General features: G+C 44.6%; 2 protein-coding genes across 2 annotated transcripts in view; one reads left to right on the top strand and one right to left on the bottom strand.

The window, feature by feature from the left end:
* The window catches only part of Igf1r (insulin like growth factor 1 receptor), a gene marked incomplete at its 5' end in the record, with an annotated part of 255,295 nt that extends 242,952 nt beyond the window's left edge, over window positions 1-12,343 (top strand). The window contains one exon of the mRNA XM_015492990.2: window positions 4,684-12,343. Within this exon, the coding sequence (XP_015348476.2) occupies window positions 4,684-5,065 (382 nt within the window). The remainder of the gene's footprint in view (window positions 1-4,683) is intronic.
* Window positions 12,344-13,169: 826 nt separating this feature from the next.
* Pgpep1l (pyroglutamyl-peptidase I like) lies at window positions 13,170-14,611 on the bottom strand. Its single transcript, XM_015492989.2, has 2 exons — window positions 14,385-14,611; window positions 13,170-13,699 (listed from the first exon to the last, which is right to left on the bottom strand). Exons 1-2 carry the CDS (start codon window positions 14,591-14,593, stop codon window positions 13,471-13,473), a joined length of 438 nt encoding a protein of 145 aa, XP_015348475.2. The 5' UTR covers window positions 14,594-14,611; the 3' UTR covers window positions 13,170-13,470.
* Window positions 14,612-15,928: the final 1,317 nt, after the last annotated feature.

The following is a 15,928-nucleotide window of genomic DNA, read 5'->3' as shown; positions in this document are numbered from 1 at the left end:
ATAGATTTGAATACTAGAATTAGTGGTATTTAGCAAGCTTAGAAATAGCCCAGAAAAGCAGGTGTGAGTTTTGTTCCTGTGGTTTGGTGCTGGTTGAGGGAGAGGTATTGCTTTTGTGCTTTTTCTTAGACTTGGATAAATGTTTGTCTCTGGGAAACTTGTAGGACTCTTGAAGTTGATCCATTTCCAGATGACTGGAGTTTCACTATTAATTCAATATGCCTGGGAAGCAGCCCACCTGCCATGGGAAAGGCAGTGGACTTCCTGTTCCCAGCGTGGAGGATGAGGAAGTTTACACAGAGAGGTTACCCTTGGATAAGAAATGTTTAATTCACAAGGCATTTCTGCTTTGCCATCCAGAACCCCTTTGGCAAATTTATCTCCCTTCTAAGAAAAGAAAAGAAAAAAGGGAGGTGAGCTGGTTTCATAGGGAGTGGATGTGTCATCCTTCTGAATTTACTGATGAGCTTAGTGAAGTTGAAGGGTTCTGGGAGAGGAGTTCTTTTGTTATAAGGATGAAAAAAAATGGACTTTGTTTATCCCAGAGGAGAGCAGAGTCCTAAGCCCTTGGGAGTTGCCTAAAACCTACTGGGTCTCAAGTGGGAGAGGAAACCTTTCACCATTGTGGTTCTGCTGTTGGAACAGGTACTCCCTAGCCATGTCATAGCCCCTAGGGGACTCAACTCAGTATCAGGAAGACCCTTCAGCAGTTTAGTGATGCCTATACATAAAGTCAGTTGCCTCAGGAGTAGCCAAGCCCTCATTCCTCAGTATTACATAGTCTTCTAGCCTTAGAGGAAAGATTGCAGTCTGAGCCCCAGGGTATTCAAGTCTCAGCATCATAACTCAGTTTGAATTAATTCAGCAAGTGTCATGAGATCAGCTTTGGTTGTGGTTCCCTGCTGCATCCACATTTTAAAGTGATGACAAAGCCTGTCCTGAACCCTGTTTTATGCTCAGATCCCAGTACCTAGGCCACAAACATCACTGAATGTTCCAGGTACATGCTGGCTATTAAAGTCACAAAGATAAGTAAGGAGTGATCCTCGATATCATGAAATCTGGAGGCATTAAAGGCCCCAGCTCTAACACTGCAGGATAAGGGATAGAGCAGAGGGTGAACTCAGCTATAAAAACTCAGGCAAAGAAGCCACTTGTTCTGGTAGCATGTCCACAGCCCTGCACATCAGCTTTTTATTCTGCAGGATTCAGGAAAGAATTTGAACTTTTTAAACTCAAGAGAGTCATCAACTCATAGAAACACACTTGGTAGTATCTGATCATTTTTGTGATTTTCAAGGAGTTTTTCCTTTTGCTGATTAAAGTGCCCACATTGCTGGAAATCCTAGGTTGGTTTTGTGGAAATCAAGTGCATGAGTGGGCGCTACACAGGCAGGATGACTGCACCTACCCAGTTAGCCCTGGTGTGAACTTTGCCACAGCATGCAAGCCATACTTCTCTGCTGCCCAGGGTTCTCCTTGCTGACTTGTTGGAATCTGACTTGAGGTATCCACCAGGACTCATTGGCTTCAGTGTGTCCTGGATCGTGGAGCCAGGGCTCTGCCTTTGCAGGGCCTGCAGCAAGCAGGTGCTGGATTGAGATGGCATGCTTGGAATTTGCACTTTTTCTAACTGGCAGCCCTGCCACCTCCATCCTGGCTAGGAAGTGGCTCAGAACAGCCCTGGCTATTCAGGGATGCTAGGAGGAGTACATACTCAGCCCTGCAGAACCTCTCTGGAATCTAGTCTTTCTGCAGTGAAGGTCGACACTGGGCTGAGACTGAACTAACGTCCATCAGCAGGAATGCTTGGGTCATGAGATGCCCAGTGCCACTCGGCTCACTGACACTTTCCATAGATCACAGCCTGTTCAGTTCAAGATGTCAGATGCCAAGGACCAAGAGAAGGGTGGGAATATGGAAGCGTGTCTGTATGCATACAACCCTGGCTACCACACAGACTCTTAGGGGTATAGTTCCATCCTGGGAAGCTGCTTCAAAACCAGGCAGGAGTCCCATTGCAGCCTTGTTGCTACCCCAGATGGTGCCCCATGAACTTTCAGTAGAGGACAGTGCTTTTCTCATCAGAGCTTACCAGTGGTAAAAAATGTGCTTTTTAACAGAAGAGTTTTATCAGCTCATAAATCCTTCTGGAGTCTACTGGGGAGTTTTCTTGTGGAAATAGTGTAAACAAGGTCTTGAATCCCACAGAGTAAAAAAAGGCTTCCTTTTATGGGTAGCCCTGCAAGGGCTATGACTCTGGAACGATTTAAGGGAGGCATCACATGGCGTGTTTGTGCTAATGTCACTGCATCATGGCCCTGTTGGTGGCACCTCCTTGGCCCCCGGCCTCAGGGCATAAAGCCAGGTACAGCTCATGTTTTCAGCCCAGGCCACACACTGCTCGGGGTTAAGCCAATCAGCCAGACAGGAAATCACAGCCCAGACACAAAAATTGTTCCATATATTTGTGGCCCATTTCAATTAACTAATTAATTTTGATCTTTTTTCTTAGAAAGACATGTCGATATAGGAAGACAGTTCTGTTTACTGTCTGACCAGAGGGGGAGACAATACACTAGCTGCTGGTTTATCAGTGCAAATCAAACCCTTCCAGGACATAGACTATCCAGTAGACAGCCAAGACAGGGTGATCTCCTAGCAGGACCATAATCCCTTTGGCTGAGGCAACCAAAGTATAACCATACTGTTTTACAGAGAGCCCCATCCCTACTTTGCCTTTGCTAGTTTTGTGACTGTCATTTGTGAAATGAGGATGCATTATAATAAACAGCCCCTCCTTCACAGACCTGGGAGGACCAAGGCAATTCCCACACATGAAGCTCCCGTTGCCTGGTACTGTGTGTACTGTCACCTGCAGTCACTCGGCACTAACACCTACCCTTATGGTTAGTGCCACACCCAGGTTTACTTGGGAGGGAAGATAATTAGCCTTCCTCTTTTGTCTAATTCCTTTTCCTCCAGAGCAGGTTTTAGTCACATTTTTCTACAGAGGAACCATAAATATTTTAGGCTTATAGGCTAAACAGCCTCCTTTTTAACTCCCCAACCAACAGTTGGAACTTCAAAGCCACGGAGGATATGTAAACAAGTGGATTCTGCTGTGATTTGCTGGCCCCCTAGGCCTCTAGAACATTGAATTCTGATGGATCTCCCTCTTGCTCTCTCTCAAAGGTCACTACCCTTCAGACCCAACCTGAGGTCTTCTGAGGAATCTGACCAGGTTGGCAGGGGAGCCTTCCTCTCTTAAGGCAGCTTCTGCACCCTACATGCAGTTTTTGTTTTGTTTTGTTTTGTTTTTAAATTTGTTCTTTTTAGAGATACATGATAGTAGAATTCATTTTGACATATTATACATACATGGAGTATAACTTTCCATTCTTCTGATTGTACATGATATGGAGTTATACTAGTCATGTATTCATATATGAACACAGGAAAGTTATATCCAATTCATTCTATTGTCTTTCCTATTCCCGTCCCCCTCCTTCCCTTCATTCCCCTGTCTAATCCAGTGAGCTTCTGTTTCAGGTGCTCTGAGCTTCCTGGATGGGGGGAGTTCCATTTGACAATTTTTAATCAAAAAGCATTTCTCCAGAAGCTTTAGAACAGAAGTGTATATTTCCAGCAAGAACAGAGGTGTAAGGGGAGGCACTTTGGTTTCATGCTCATGTGGGGCAGGGAAGCTGGCTGACTCCTCCTCAGAACCATGGCTACCCCTGCACTCTATCTAGCCCTTTGCTACTTTGCCCTCCAATTTGCTGCTCAGGTCTCTCTCTCTGTTCTGTACCAGTTCTGTTCTTGTCAAAGTCTGGGCCTTTCCTGGGTTGGGCAGCTGACTGCATCAGTAACAGCCTACTTCCTTTCTTCTTCCCTTTGTGACCTCTGTTCCACATGACCAGGAGGGATTCATGGAGATTGGTGGCCCAGCTGATGTGATTGAAGTGTGGCTTGGGCTTATGCTCTGTTCTCTGCCTGCCCCTGGCTTGTGCAGGGTACTCTTGCCCAGGGTTCTCCTTGCTGACTTGTTGGAATCTGATTTGAGGTCTCCACCAGGACTCATTGGCTTCAATGCATCCTGGATCATGGAGCCAGGGCTCTGCCTTTGCAGGGCCTACAGCAAGCAGATGCTGGATTGAGATGGCATGCTTGGAATTTGCACTTCTTCTGTCTGGCAGCCCTGCCACCTTCATCCTCCCATCCTCTGCCAAGGATATCCCTGCACTAGAATGAAGCTTGGATATGGCATAGGTGGGGCTCAGAGAGATTGCCATCAGGAAAGCCAAGATGGCTCTCAGTTTTATTTGTGAGAAATGGGAGTTTCCTACAGTCTGATTCTGGAAACAATGTTTCGGCAAGGGAGTGTTCAGCTAGAAAGTTGGCCCGTTTTATTTCTTAGCACTGCCACTATAAATAAAGACATGCACCAAGATTAGTCCTCCTCGGGAAATTAGGTTCCAGTAGGGCTTGGGTACTGGGGGTATTGAAAGGAATGGTGGGAAGTAAGAGGGCCAACAGGATGGACAGCCAGAGGCTTAGAGAAGTGACAGAGCAATCCTCAGCTCTTACTGTGGGGAGTGGAACATGGTGAGAGGTCCAGGAGGCTACCTGGTCTCCTTAGCTTGGCCAGTCTGGGCCTATCTTGTGTCTGTCTCCCCTCAGGTTTGAGTTGATGCGCATGTGCTGGCAGTACAACCCCAAGATGAGACCTTCCTTCCTGGAAATCATCAGCAGCATCAAAGACGAGATGGAACCTGGTTTTCGGGAGGTCTCCTTCTACTACAGTGAGGAGAACAAGCCACCTGAACCTGAGGAGCTGGACCTGGAGCCTGAAAACATGGAGAGTGTCCCCCTGGACCCCTCGGCCTCATCATCATCCCTGCCGCTGCCCGACAGACACTCAGGACACAAGGCTGAGAATGGCCCAGGCCCTGGGGTGCTGGTTCTCCGAGCCAGCTTCGATGAGAGACGGCCTTACGCGCACATGAATGGAGGACGCACAGATGAGAGAGCCTTGCCGCTGCCCCAGTCTTCAACCTGCTGATTCTTGGATCCTGAATCCCGTGCAAACAGTAACGTGTGTGCACACTCAGCGGTGGGTGGGGGGAGAGAACGTTTTAACAATCTATTCACAAGCCTCCTGTACCTCAGTGGATCTTCAGAACTGCATTGCTGCCCACAGGAGACGGCTTCTCTGCAGTAAAACACATTTGGGATATTCCTTTTTTCAATATGCAAGCAGCTTTTTATTTCCCTACCCAAACCCTTAACTGACCGGCCTCTAAGAACCTTAATGACAATACTTAATAGCAACAGAACACTTGAGAATTGAGTCTCCTCATATATTCTCTCTCTCTCTCTCTCGCTCTTGCTCTCGCTCTCCCTCTTTCTTCTTTCTTTCCTTTTTCCTTTTCTGCTTCATAATGGAAAAATATTTGCCACAAACCCAGCCGGGAAGCCCTTTTTATCAGATGGAGGAAGTGGCTCTTCCTGGGATTCCACATCACCCTGTGTATACCTGCCTGACACCACAGGTCTTTATAAAACACACACGTACACACATTGAGACGGAGTTTTTTAACTGTGTCTTTACCCTTTCTAGTGTCATCTAAAATTCAAAAAGGGCCATTGTTCATCCATGGTTGTTACCATTGTAATGCTGCCAAATTTTGCCAAAATCCTGAACTTTCTCCCTTATCATCCACACCCCCCCCGCCCCCACACACATTGATTTTCTTCTGTCCAGAGGAATGGGGTGAGCATGGTATCATTTATGAGAAATATTGGTGATGTACTCCATCTGACTGTTCCCCAGGTGCTTTCCAAGCCCACATCCACCCCAGTCTCGTTGCTTTTGATGACTAGGTTATTATTTGGGGGAACTGGACAAAATGGGACCTTCCATCAGTGAAGATGGGGAAAGGCTGAACCAGGTTCCCCACCCCACTCCCTACCTCCACCCCTTTCCCTCTGAGAATTCTGGAGGAAACAGACCCTGAGTTAAACCTAAAAGCCAGACTAATGGGTCCATGTGGACATCATGCCAGTTTCCTCCCCCAGCCCCAGCACCCCCTCCTGACCCGCCAAGAAACACAGATGGGTTTCCAGGGACCCAGCCCAGCCATTTGTGCAGGTGTGCAAGGAAAGGGGTTCAGACACCACAGCAGTGAGAAGAAGTGCAGGCAATGGAGTCAAGCATTCTAAGCTTTGTTGACATTTTCTCTGTTACTAGGACTTCTTCATGGGTCTTACAGTTCTATGTTAGACCGTGAAACATTTGCATACACATTGTCTTTAATGTCACTTTTATAACTTTTTTACGGTTCAGATATTCATCTATACGTCTGTACAGAAAAAAAAAAAGCTGCTATTTTTTTTGTTCTTTATCTTTGTGGATTTAATCTATGAAAACTTTCAGGTCTACCCTTCTTCCCTTTCTGCTCACTCCAAGAAACTTCTTATGCTTTGTACTAGAGTGTGTGATTTTTCTTCCTTTTCTCCCAATAATTGATACTTCTAGAACATAATTTGCCATGAACTGTTTGATGCCTTTTTATAAATTCATCTCCCCTTTCCCTGATCCCCCAGGCCCATTCATTGTAGGTTTTGTGGGCACGAGGCTGGTGCAGGAAGGAGGCAGATCAGAAGCATGGGCCAAGGTCCCAGTGGGTCTTGCTCCCTCCTTCCCCTGCCTCCCTTCTCGTGGCATTGGAGTCTGTTACAGCGCAGGACACGATGCAAACTCAGGTTAGACCAAAAAAAAAAGGTTGAATATCTCACACATCCTTGTTCAGTGTTTATAGTCCCCCATCGTTGAAAGTCTCACCTTTCCCTTGCCTTTGTTTTGGTTGTGACACACATATATATATTTTTTTAACTATTGGGTACAACAGCAGTTTTAACTGCAGACACTAGGCATTTGGATTACTATTTTTTTTAAATGGATATTTAATCCTTCCATCCCACAGAAAACAGCTGCTGAGTCCCAGGGTGCAGCAGGGTGTGGCCCAACAGGCTCCCCTCTACTACCTACCCTCCACCACCACCCTCACCATACTGACCTACCTGTCTCTAGAAACAGAGCATCCTAAGGGACTTCCCCCACACTGACAGGGAACAGGACCCCGGCATCCCAGCTGGCCCAGGGACAGCATCCTCAGGGGTGTGTACAAGCATATCGCCAGGTCTGCTGGCCTGAGTGCCAGGTCAGGGCAGTGCCAGCGCTGTGGCAGTCCCAGCCCTTTGCTCTTTCCCAGGGGACCAGAACCCTGGCGCTGGTGTGCTGTTCCTTGGCCAGGAATCCCAGTCCTTCAGGCCCGGGGGTCTTGTTCTGTTTAGTTTTTTAGCACTTCTCACCAGAGTGATGACAGCACAAGAGTTGCTTCTGGGATGGAAATGTTTAAATTATGAGTAAGAACAAAACACGAAGATGATGATTGCTAGTTGTGACTGGAGATTAAACACAAAAAAAGAAAGTCTGTAGTGCATTTTTGCTTGTCAGTAGTTTCAATCTCACAACTTTTTCACTAGCCTCTGTCCCACAGTGTTTTTCCTTAAAAAAAAAAAAAGAAAGAAAGAAAAAAAGAAAAAAGATAATCAAGAAGGTATTATATGTAGGAGTTTTCTTTTAACTTATTTTGTAATACCAGTTTTAATCACTGTAGAAAAGCCCCCATTATGAATTTAAATACTGAGGAAAGGATGTGTGTGTGTGTGTGTGTGTGTGTGTGTGTGTGTAAGATGGGACAGTTTTTTGATTTTGGGGTTTTTTTTGTTGTTGTTGTTTTTCAAACATTTATCTACCTCACTCTTATTTTTTTATATGTGTATATAGAAAAAAAAAAAAACAATACATCTCACATTTCTCAGCACCTGACAATAGGCCGTTGATACTGGTAACCTCATCCATGCCACAGGCCACACACCCAGGTGATGCAGGGAGAGAGGCCAGGCTGTTTTCCGGGGTCAAAACAACACTAACTCACCTCTCCACTCATTTCAAATGGCTTGCCTTTTTCTGAGATGTCTCATCTCATGTTGCTTTTCCTTTTTTCCTAACCTGGTTCCTCAGAGGTTGGGAGGTATTAGGATTGTCCTGCTCTCAGCCCAGCAGCCCCTACAACCCTGAGGAGATAACAAGAGCACACCATGGGAGGCCACCTGGCCATCCCTGTCAGATGACTTTGGAACAAAACTACTTTATGCATGTTGAATGACCAATACATTTCATCACTGAGAAAGCAGGTGTTCTCCATTCGCTGAGAACAGGAAGGTGCCCCCCCACACCACACAGTTGATTCTGTGAGAATCCCACGTGTGCACGTGTGGGGTGTTGGTTGGTTCCCCTCACCTGCTCCAGTGAGGCCTGCAATGAGGCAGGGATGTGCTACCACCACTGCTGCTGCTTCTGCTGCTGGGTTTGTTCCATTCAAAGGTGCAGCCACATCAACAATTTGAGAGCTTGGCCTTCTGATCCAGAATGCAGAGGTTCCTGACATTACCACCCATCTGATACAGAAAGGGTGGTAGGGGCAAAACCCCTTCCCCTCTGCAAACTGCTCTCAACTTTACCCTCATCTCCTCTTCCCCCAGGGGTAAACAGACATACCAAATCTTGGGGCTGAGAAAGCCAGTGGTAGGCCCAGCCTCTGTGGCATTCCCATCTGGTCAGGGATGTACCTCCGTCCATCCCGTCATCCTGCTGCTCACGGGCGGATGGTGCACTCTCCACATCCAGCGGCTGCTCATAGGCACTGGGGACTTCACCTGGGAAACACGTTGTGGGTAGTTTTGTCCAAGAGGGGGCAGCTCCTTAGCAGTTCCAGTATGTACAGTTAAGCTCAGGGGCCTTCTCCTTCCTGCTAGAACACTACCCTTGTCTCCCAAGTTCCTGGGGACCTTAAGGTCATTGATAAATACTGTTTGATCAGGGTTTTATTCTTCCACGCTGTAGGTGACCCCTTGGAATAGTGGCCTCTCCTCTCTTTTGCACATACTTACCGGTTTCCGCAACTGGATTTCTACAGATCATTCAGCTGGTTGTAAGGGTTTTGTTTAAATTGTCCAAGTTGTTGGTGTCACTTGTTTTTGTATTATGTAGGAGGTTTTTCTTTAAGTAGAGAGAAAACACTACAGTGTAGTGCCCATCATAACAAATGCTTCAGAAACACTTCAATAAAAGAAAATTTTGTTTGTGTGATGGTACAGTCATTTTACTGGACCAACCCACCCACCTTGACTATACCAAGGCATCATATATCCACAGTTCTAGCCTAATTTTATGCTGATTTTCCCACCTCTTCTCGATTTTTCTCTTTTGTGTGCTCCAAATAATCTTATCAAGCTGAGTTGTGGCATTTTCCATGCAACCTCCTTCTGACAGCAGCTCACACTGCTTAAAGTAACGTGAACCACTGAGGCACATCACTGCGTTGATGTGAGCATTAAGACATTCTCACATACAGCCCTTCCCTGAGGCAACAAAAGTTGGCATATTCTAGAGACATTGCGAACTTGAGCTGTGTGAGACCCAGACTATGCCAGTTCTCCTTATGGGATGTCATGATGTTTGACACACAGTTGGAAAGCGCTTCCTTCTTGGAAGATAGAAGACTGTGTTCGTGGCCATCACCGGCCTCTCCTTCCATCCTGTTGCTTGTGACTCGGGACGACATTTCAATGGTTGGAAAAGTGGCTTCATAAAATAGAAAAGTGGTTATTGGGAAACCACCAAATGGCAAAATGCTTGATATGTGGCACTGTGCTTTGGTTGGGATAACAGATTGATGAGCCATGTATGATGCCAAATTGTAGGCCAGTCTGATCCACCAAAGCCTCTTTCTTAGCAGTCCACCTCTGTGACTGGTGGCCATGGTGGCCAAGTTACACTGACTCAGGTGAGTGAGAAGGCTAAGATGCTCATCCCCAGTGCTCAGCTCTCACTTCTGGGTCTGCTTAGGGCGACCAGACAGTGTTGAAGGCAACTCCTTTCCAAAATGTAGGCACCTTCCAGTTGACAGTAACACTCCATGGTATGCCTTGGCCCATTCCAGCAGTCCCAGTAACGCACTTAAGGTTTGGGGTTTGTGCTTTCGTTAATGTTACTTTTGTGTTTGTCAGCTGTCTTTTCATTTCCTGGGCTAAGCAGCATTGGGAGACTTGGACCAGAGATCCACTCCTTAAGAACCAGTGATGAAAGTCAAACTTTCTTACTCCACTCTGAACTAGTCGGTGGTACAAATGAGAACTTCAAGAGAGGATGTTGTTTAGATTGAACCTCTGTTGCCAGAGATGCTGAAGATACAGACCTTGAATAGGCCAGATGTTTTCCTTTCTGGCCTCCAACTTGGATGACTAGTTGGTCATTTAGAGAAATGAACGCTCATCAATGGTGGAATGACCAGGCATTAGAAAACCACTGTTAACAGGGATCATGACATGAAGAGAAGAATTGTGGGCAGAAGGGTACAGGGCTTTGGAAGAAGCATGGGCAGTGTTTTGAACTTGATGCCTTTTGAAGGTATCAGACCACATCCAGGCTCAACAGTCATCCATGGGCATTTGGTTTCAACAAATAAACCTAACATCCTGCTCTGGAAACCTACAGAGTTAAATCACATTGTTCAAGAATGCGAACTATATCACACTCACCAGTTGAGTTGTCAGTTCTGAGGCGTGACTTTAGAGTTTTGTTTTATTTTGTTTCTGCAAGAACATAATAATCACTCATTTGTATGTCCACATTTGTGTGTCCGCATCTTTCCAGTAAACATTTTTTAAATTAGTCACTCATTAGTGTTTCCAATAGGGCTCTTAAGTCCAGTAGATTACGGGTAGTCAGTTGACGAAGATCTGGTTTACAAGAACTAATTAAATGTTTCATTGCATTTTTGTAAGAACATAGAATAATTTTATAAAATGTTTGTAGTTTATAATTGCTAAAAATAATTTAAAGACACTTTTTTTTCTCTCTGTGTGCAAATGTGTGTTTGTGATCCATTTTTTAGGACACCTCTTTACTAGCTAGCTTTACAATATGCCAAAAAAATTAAAAAGAAAAAAATAAAGAAAGAAAAAGAAAAAAAAAAGATTTTCCTGGACCCAGGCCATGGCTCACCCTCTTTTCCCCCCATGCTTTGTGCCCTATATAACAAAGGAATGATGATGATTTCAAAAGTAGTTCTGTATCTTCAGTATCTTGGTCTTCTAGAACCCTCTGGTTGGGCAGGGGATCTTTTACTGGTCATTTATTTCCCTTTGGAGTGTAGTGACCTTAACAGATGGAAAGAAAAGAACCTCATTGGCCATGGAAATAGCAGAGGTGTTGCCACCCCTTTGGGCAGGACACTGCGGCATCTGGCTGTCTGGCATGGTTGTTGCCTTGTTCCGCAATGCCATACAGATAGAAGGACTTCAGGGCACTGCAGATGGTTTTCACAGTGATCACACAAAAGATTCTGGGGCACACAGGCCATTTGCTTCTGTGCCTCACATTATGATGAATGCTTTGTTCTAACAAGGAAGAGACTTTATTTATTTTTATTTAAGGCAGAACACCGAAGATACATTTTTCCCATACAGAACAAATTCTTTTTAATAAAAAGTATAGCACACGCCAATATTTTTTTAAGTTTGACTCCATGTCCTCTAGTTCCCAATTATAATTGGCCATGTCGACACAACTCCACAAAATCCCCATTGTTGGAAACATCTGGAATTTTTGCACTCCATAGGAGAAAGGTCCAGAAACCATTTGATTTTTGTTTTCAGCTTCTGATTTGGATGTTTGGTGTTGTGCAGACACATCCACAGGTGAACAGATGCCTGGCAAAAACACCTGTCTGCTTTCTAAGCCAGTGAGGTTGAGGTGAGAGGTTTGCCAGAGTTTGTCTACCTCTGGAATTAAAAAATCAAACAAACAAAAAACCAGAAGGCGCGATGGAATGGATACATCGCAAATAATGCATTTTCTGAGTTTTCTTGTTTAAAAAAGTTTTCTAAAAAAGTTTTAAAAAAAGGTAATAACATGGCCAATTTGTTACATAAAATGACTTTCTGTGTATAAATTATTCCTAAGAAATCCTCTGTTTATATAAAAAAATCAGTAGATGAAAAAAATTTCAAAATGTTTTTGTATATTCTGTTGTAAGAATTTATTCCTGTTATCTATATACTCTGGATTCTTTACATTATGGGGGAAAAAAGAAACTTTGTCTATTTTGAATGGCTGAAGCTAAGGCAACTTTAGTTTCTCTTACTCTGCTTTTTTCTAGTAGTTAAAGTACTACATGGTTTAAGTTAAATAAAAAAAATTCTGTACGCACTTTTTGACTTCAGTTTTGTTTCCTCCCTTCTGGAAGCATCACCACACTTGTGTGGCAGCGTGTGTATTCACACATGTCACTTGCAAGTGTTCTCTAAGAAAGCATCGCCTTATTTGTGACAGCTGAGCCCTCTGAGGATGCAAATTGCCGGTGAAGTCAGGGAAGCTACTCTTTCTCACTCCATTAAATTGGCTGGAAGAAAATTTGAATACAGGGCTGGGGTTGTGGCTCAGTAGTAGAGCCCTTGCCTAGCGCTAGTGTGAGGCACTAGGTTCGATTCTCAGCACCATATAAAAATAAAATAAAGGTATTGTGTCCACCTACAACTAAAACTATAAAAAGAAAAGAAAATTTGAATACATATAATATAAAATCTGTACTTCGTTTTTGACTGATTTGTAGGCTTTTCTCTAGACCTTTCACTGACAAAAGTCAGGCCAAGGCAGGTTTGATCTGTATGACTCTGTGGCAGAGGATTCTAATGTTAACAATTTCTTCAACATATGAGACTTTGAGGGACATTCCAGAGCTAAACAATAACATGGGGAAAGGAAAGAAATAGGTAGGTGGTCTTTAATGGGTACTATTTGGGATGATGAGAAAGATCTAGAAATAGATGGTGGTGATAGTTGCACAGCAACGTGGGTGTAGTGAACGCCACTAAACTACTTAAAAATGGCTAAAATGAACACCAAAAGAGGAAATAACCAAACACCAGCAACTCAGTACCTCTAAAGCCGCTCATGGGCCTGGGTGCGTTGTTTGGAGGCCAGGCAGAGGGCACCTAGAACAGTGGCTGCACCTGAGTTCCCATGGCCTCTGCAAAGTGGGTCTGTGGTCTTGGAAATCTGGCAGAATCATACAGCCCCACTGCTGTGCCCTTTAGAAGAAAAAAGTGCTAGGATTTGATTTCAAAGCCATGAAAAACATAACTTAGTTAATCCCTTGTGCAATGTCTGCCTTTTAGAGAGTTCTTTTTTCTTCTGACAATAAAATAACTTTGTGATTTTGTTGAGCTAATTCAGAATTTTTTCCCCTCTGTGTAAACTGTTTTACAAGCAATTTTTTAAAAGCCTCTCAAAGCACAATTGAACTCTACACACATCACTGAAACGTGTAATTTTCTCTAAAGCAGACATCCCCTAGTTGCTTCTCTTTGGCTGTTCGGTTTTCTGCAAATCAGGTTGAAAGCTTGGGTTTTCCCAGTCTCTTCCAGCATTTCCTGGATAATGACTTGCAAGGTTCTTCCCAGCAGGCTGGCAGGGAGCCAGTGTGACAGCGGAGGGGTATGGATGAGCGCTGCATGCCTATTTCCATGATGCAAAGAGAGGTAGTAGACGTAATCACAGACGTACCTGCATCCACATGAATCTCCACATCATTTCTCATACCAACCTCTAACTCCACAGAATGTAAACAGAATTGGCAATAAACCATGAGGGAGGACCACCACTTGGGGAAATTTAAGTTTGGGTTTTCTTGCCTCAGAAAGAACATGGGGCTGGAATGAATCAGAAACTGATTCCTAGTCTCATGACCAACAAGTGATTAAGAGAAAATGACCAGACTTTCAACTAATCCAAAACACTGTTACCCCAGTAAATCTCTCCATCATTCATGTCTTTATTGAGTCATTTGTCTATTCATTACTTGGAGAAGGGAGAAAATTCCTACCAAGATCAGAATTTGGAGATGCAAAGGTAAACTAATCTTTATCTGGGGCCAAATAAACTCAGAATTTTGCCCCCCCCCCAAAAAAATTATATATATATATATAAACTTCCACAAAATACCCATGATTCTCAAAACCTGCTTTTCCATCTCTTCTGTAATAATGCTCCAAAGCCTGTGTTACAGGGAGGGGTCCTGGAAATAAGACCTCAGGCCAGGGTGTGAGCAACCAAGCTGTGCTCATCTGCAGCAAAGGGGTGGGTGATAGAGTAGCCAATTAGATGGCTCTCTCCCTTGGGGTGGGGGGGGAGATGGCACTCTGAAAATCATTCCCTCCCCTTGCTCACTCGACGCTTCTGCAAAGTGTACCTGCCCGCATCCCGTGAATAGGCCACGTCAACATCCTCCACCACAATGTTCTTGCAGACCGCCTTCATGCTGACCACCGACTCAATCACATCCGGGCCACCTGGTAGGCACACGCTGCCCTCAGGTCGGAAGCCCCGGATGTCAGCATCCTGGTAACTTCTATTCTTGCCACACTGTTCCAGAAAGATCACTTTGGCAGAGGTGTCCATGCCCACATGCACAGCAAGCTGTGTGAACACATGGAATAGCAGAGACATCACAAGAAACCAGGTCATTAGATATGCAGAAGGGCCAGGCTGTGGGAGACCCCAGCTCCCAGTGCAAACTATCTCAAGCCTCAAATCCACCCAGAAAACCCACAATCCCCTGCCTGTGTCCTCTAATTAATACAAGTAGAAGGAAAAGCAGCGGGCTTTTAGCTGACTAGAAATCATGCTGCATTTATATTTAAATACCTTTACATTTCAAGATATTCTTACATAGTAATGTATTCATTCTCTCTTTTTTTGGTTGGGGGGGGGGGCGAGGAAGCTACTATCTAAGATTACCATAGGAGAAGCTTAGAATTTTAGTGGAATCATATGTCTTTTTAATGAAACTTTAATAAAGGAAGTTAGTAACAGACCAATAAATCTTGATAGAATGTATTTGAGCTGATTATTTTTCCTTTTTCAAAAATAGCTGCTGAGTATTTTATCAAAACATTTGGGGCATTGCTTTAACAGCGAGCATGATGGTATATGTTTTATTAACTTCATCTTATGGGCTTTGGGGGGAGGGCTGTTTGTACCAGGGTATTTGTACCAAGTAATTATGTTCAGATAATATAGTTTAGAAATATAAGTTTGATATAGGTTGAGAATATAGGTTTGAAAATAAGCCTTCCCTTGGTGGATCACACTCCCAGTCACTCTCCCAGGCCCAGGAGATCTTTACTTCATGTCCAACCTCAAACCAGCCTTCCCTGAATGGGCATGTGTGGGGCCCAACCCAAGCCTCTTCCTTAGGTGGAAACTCTTTGAGTTCCATTTCTTTTTCTTCTCCTTTCTCTCCTGGTTTTAAGACCTGCTTTAGCCAGGCTTGGCCGTGCAAGCTTGTAATCCCTGCAGCTTGGAGGCTGAGGCAAAAGAATCATGAGTTCAAAGCCAGCCTCAGCAACTTAGCAAGCCCCAGAACAACACAGCAAGACCCTGTCTCTAAATAAAATATTTAAAAAGGGCTAAGGATGTGGCTCAGTGGCTAAAAGCCCCTGGGTTCAATCCCCAGTGCAGGGGCCAGGAGGACCCTACTCTATATTTCAGCTTAAACCGAGAAACTTACTGTTAGATGGAATTAGGCTGGGTTTATCACTTACAATATCAGGACCTCACACTGTTGAATGGGACTTGGGGACAGGTTGCACGTCAGCCATCAACCCAAGCACCAGGATCCAGGAAGTTCATAACCTCTGTACTCCCCTACATCATCAGCCTCCAAGGCCCACTGCCTCTCTAGCCATCACTTACTTGTGGCTGAAAATCTTCCCAGATTCTGGTGACCCTCTG

The sequence above is a fragment of the Marmota marmota genome, unplaced genomic scaffold (genome assembly GCF_001458135.2).
Source record: "Marmota marmota marmota unplaced genomic scaffold, marMar, whole genome shotgun sequence".
In the NCBI taxonomy this organism is placed as follows: Eukaryota; Metazoa; Chordata; class Mammalia; order Rodentia; family Sciuridae; genus Marmota; species Marmota marmota.
The sequence above is the reverse complement of the archived record's forward strand: the minus strand, read 5'-3'. Positions and strand labels throughout refer to the sequence as shown.

Bases quoted from the DNA above. Each gene is read 5' to 3' on its own strand.
- Pgpep1l (XM_015492989.2), bottom strand. From the start codon at position 14,593: ATGGACACCTCTGCCAAAGTGATCTTTCTGGAACAGTGTGGCAAGAAT. The intron at 13,700-14,384 runs GTACACTTTGCA...ATGTGGATGCAG, and splicing joins TATTCACGGGATGCGGGCAG to GTACGTCTGTGATTACGTCT.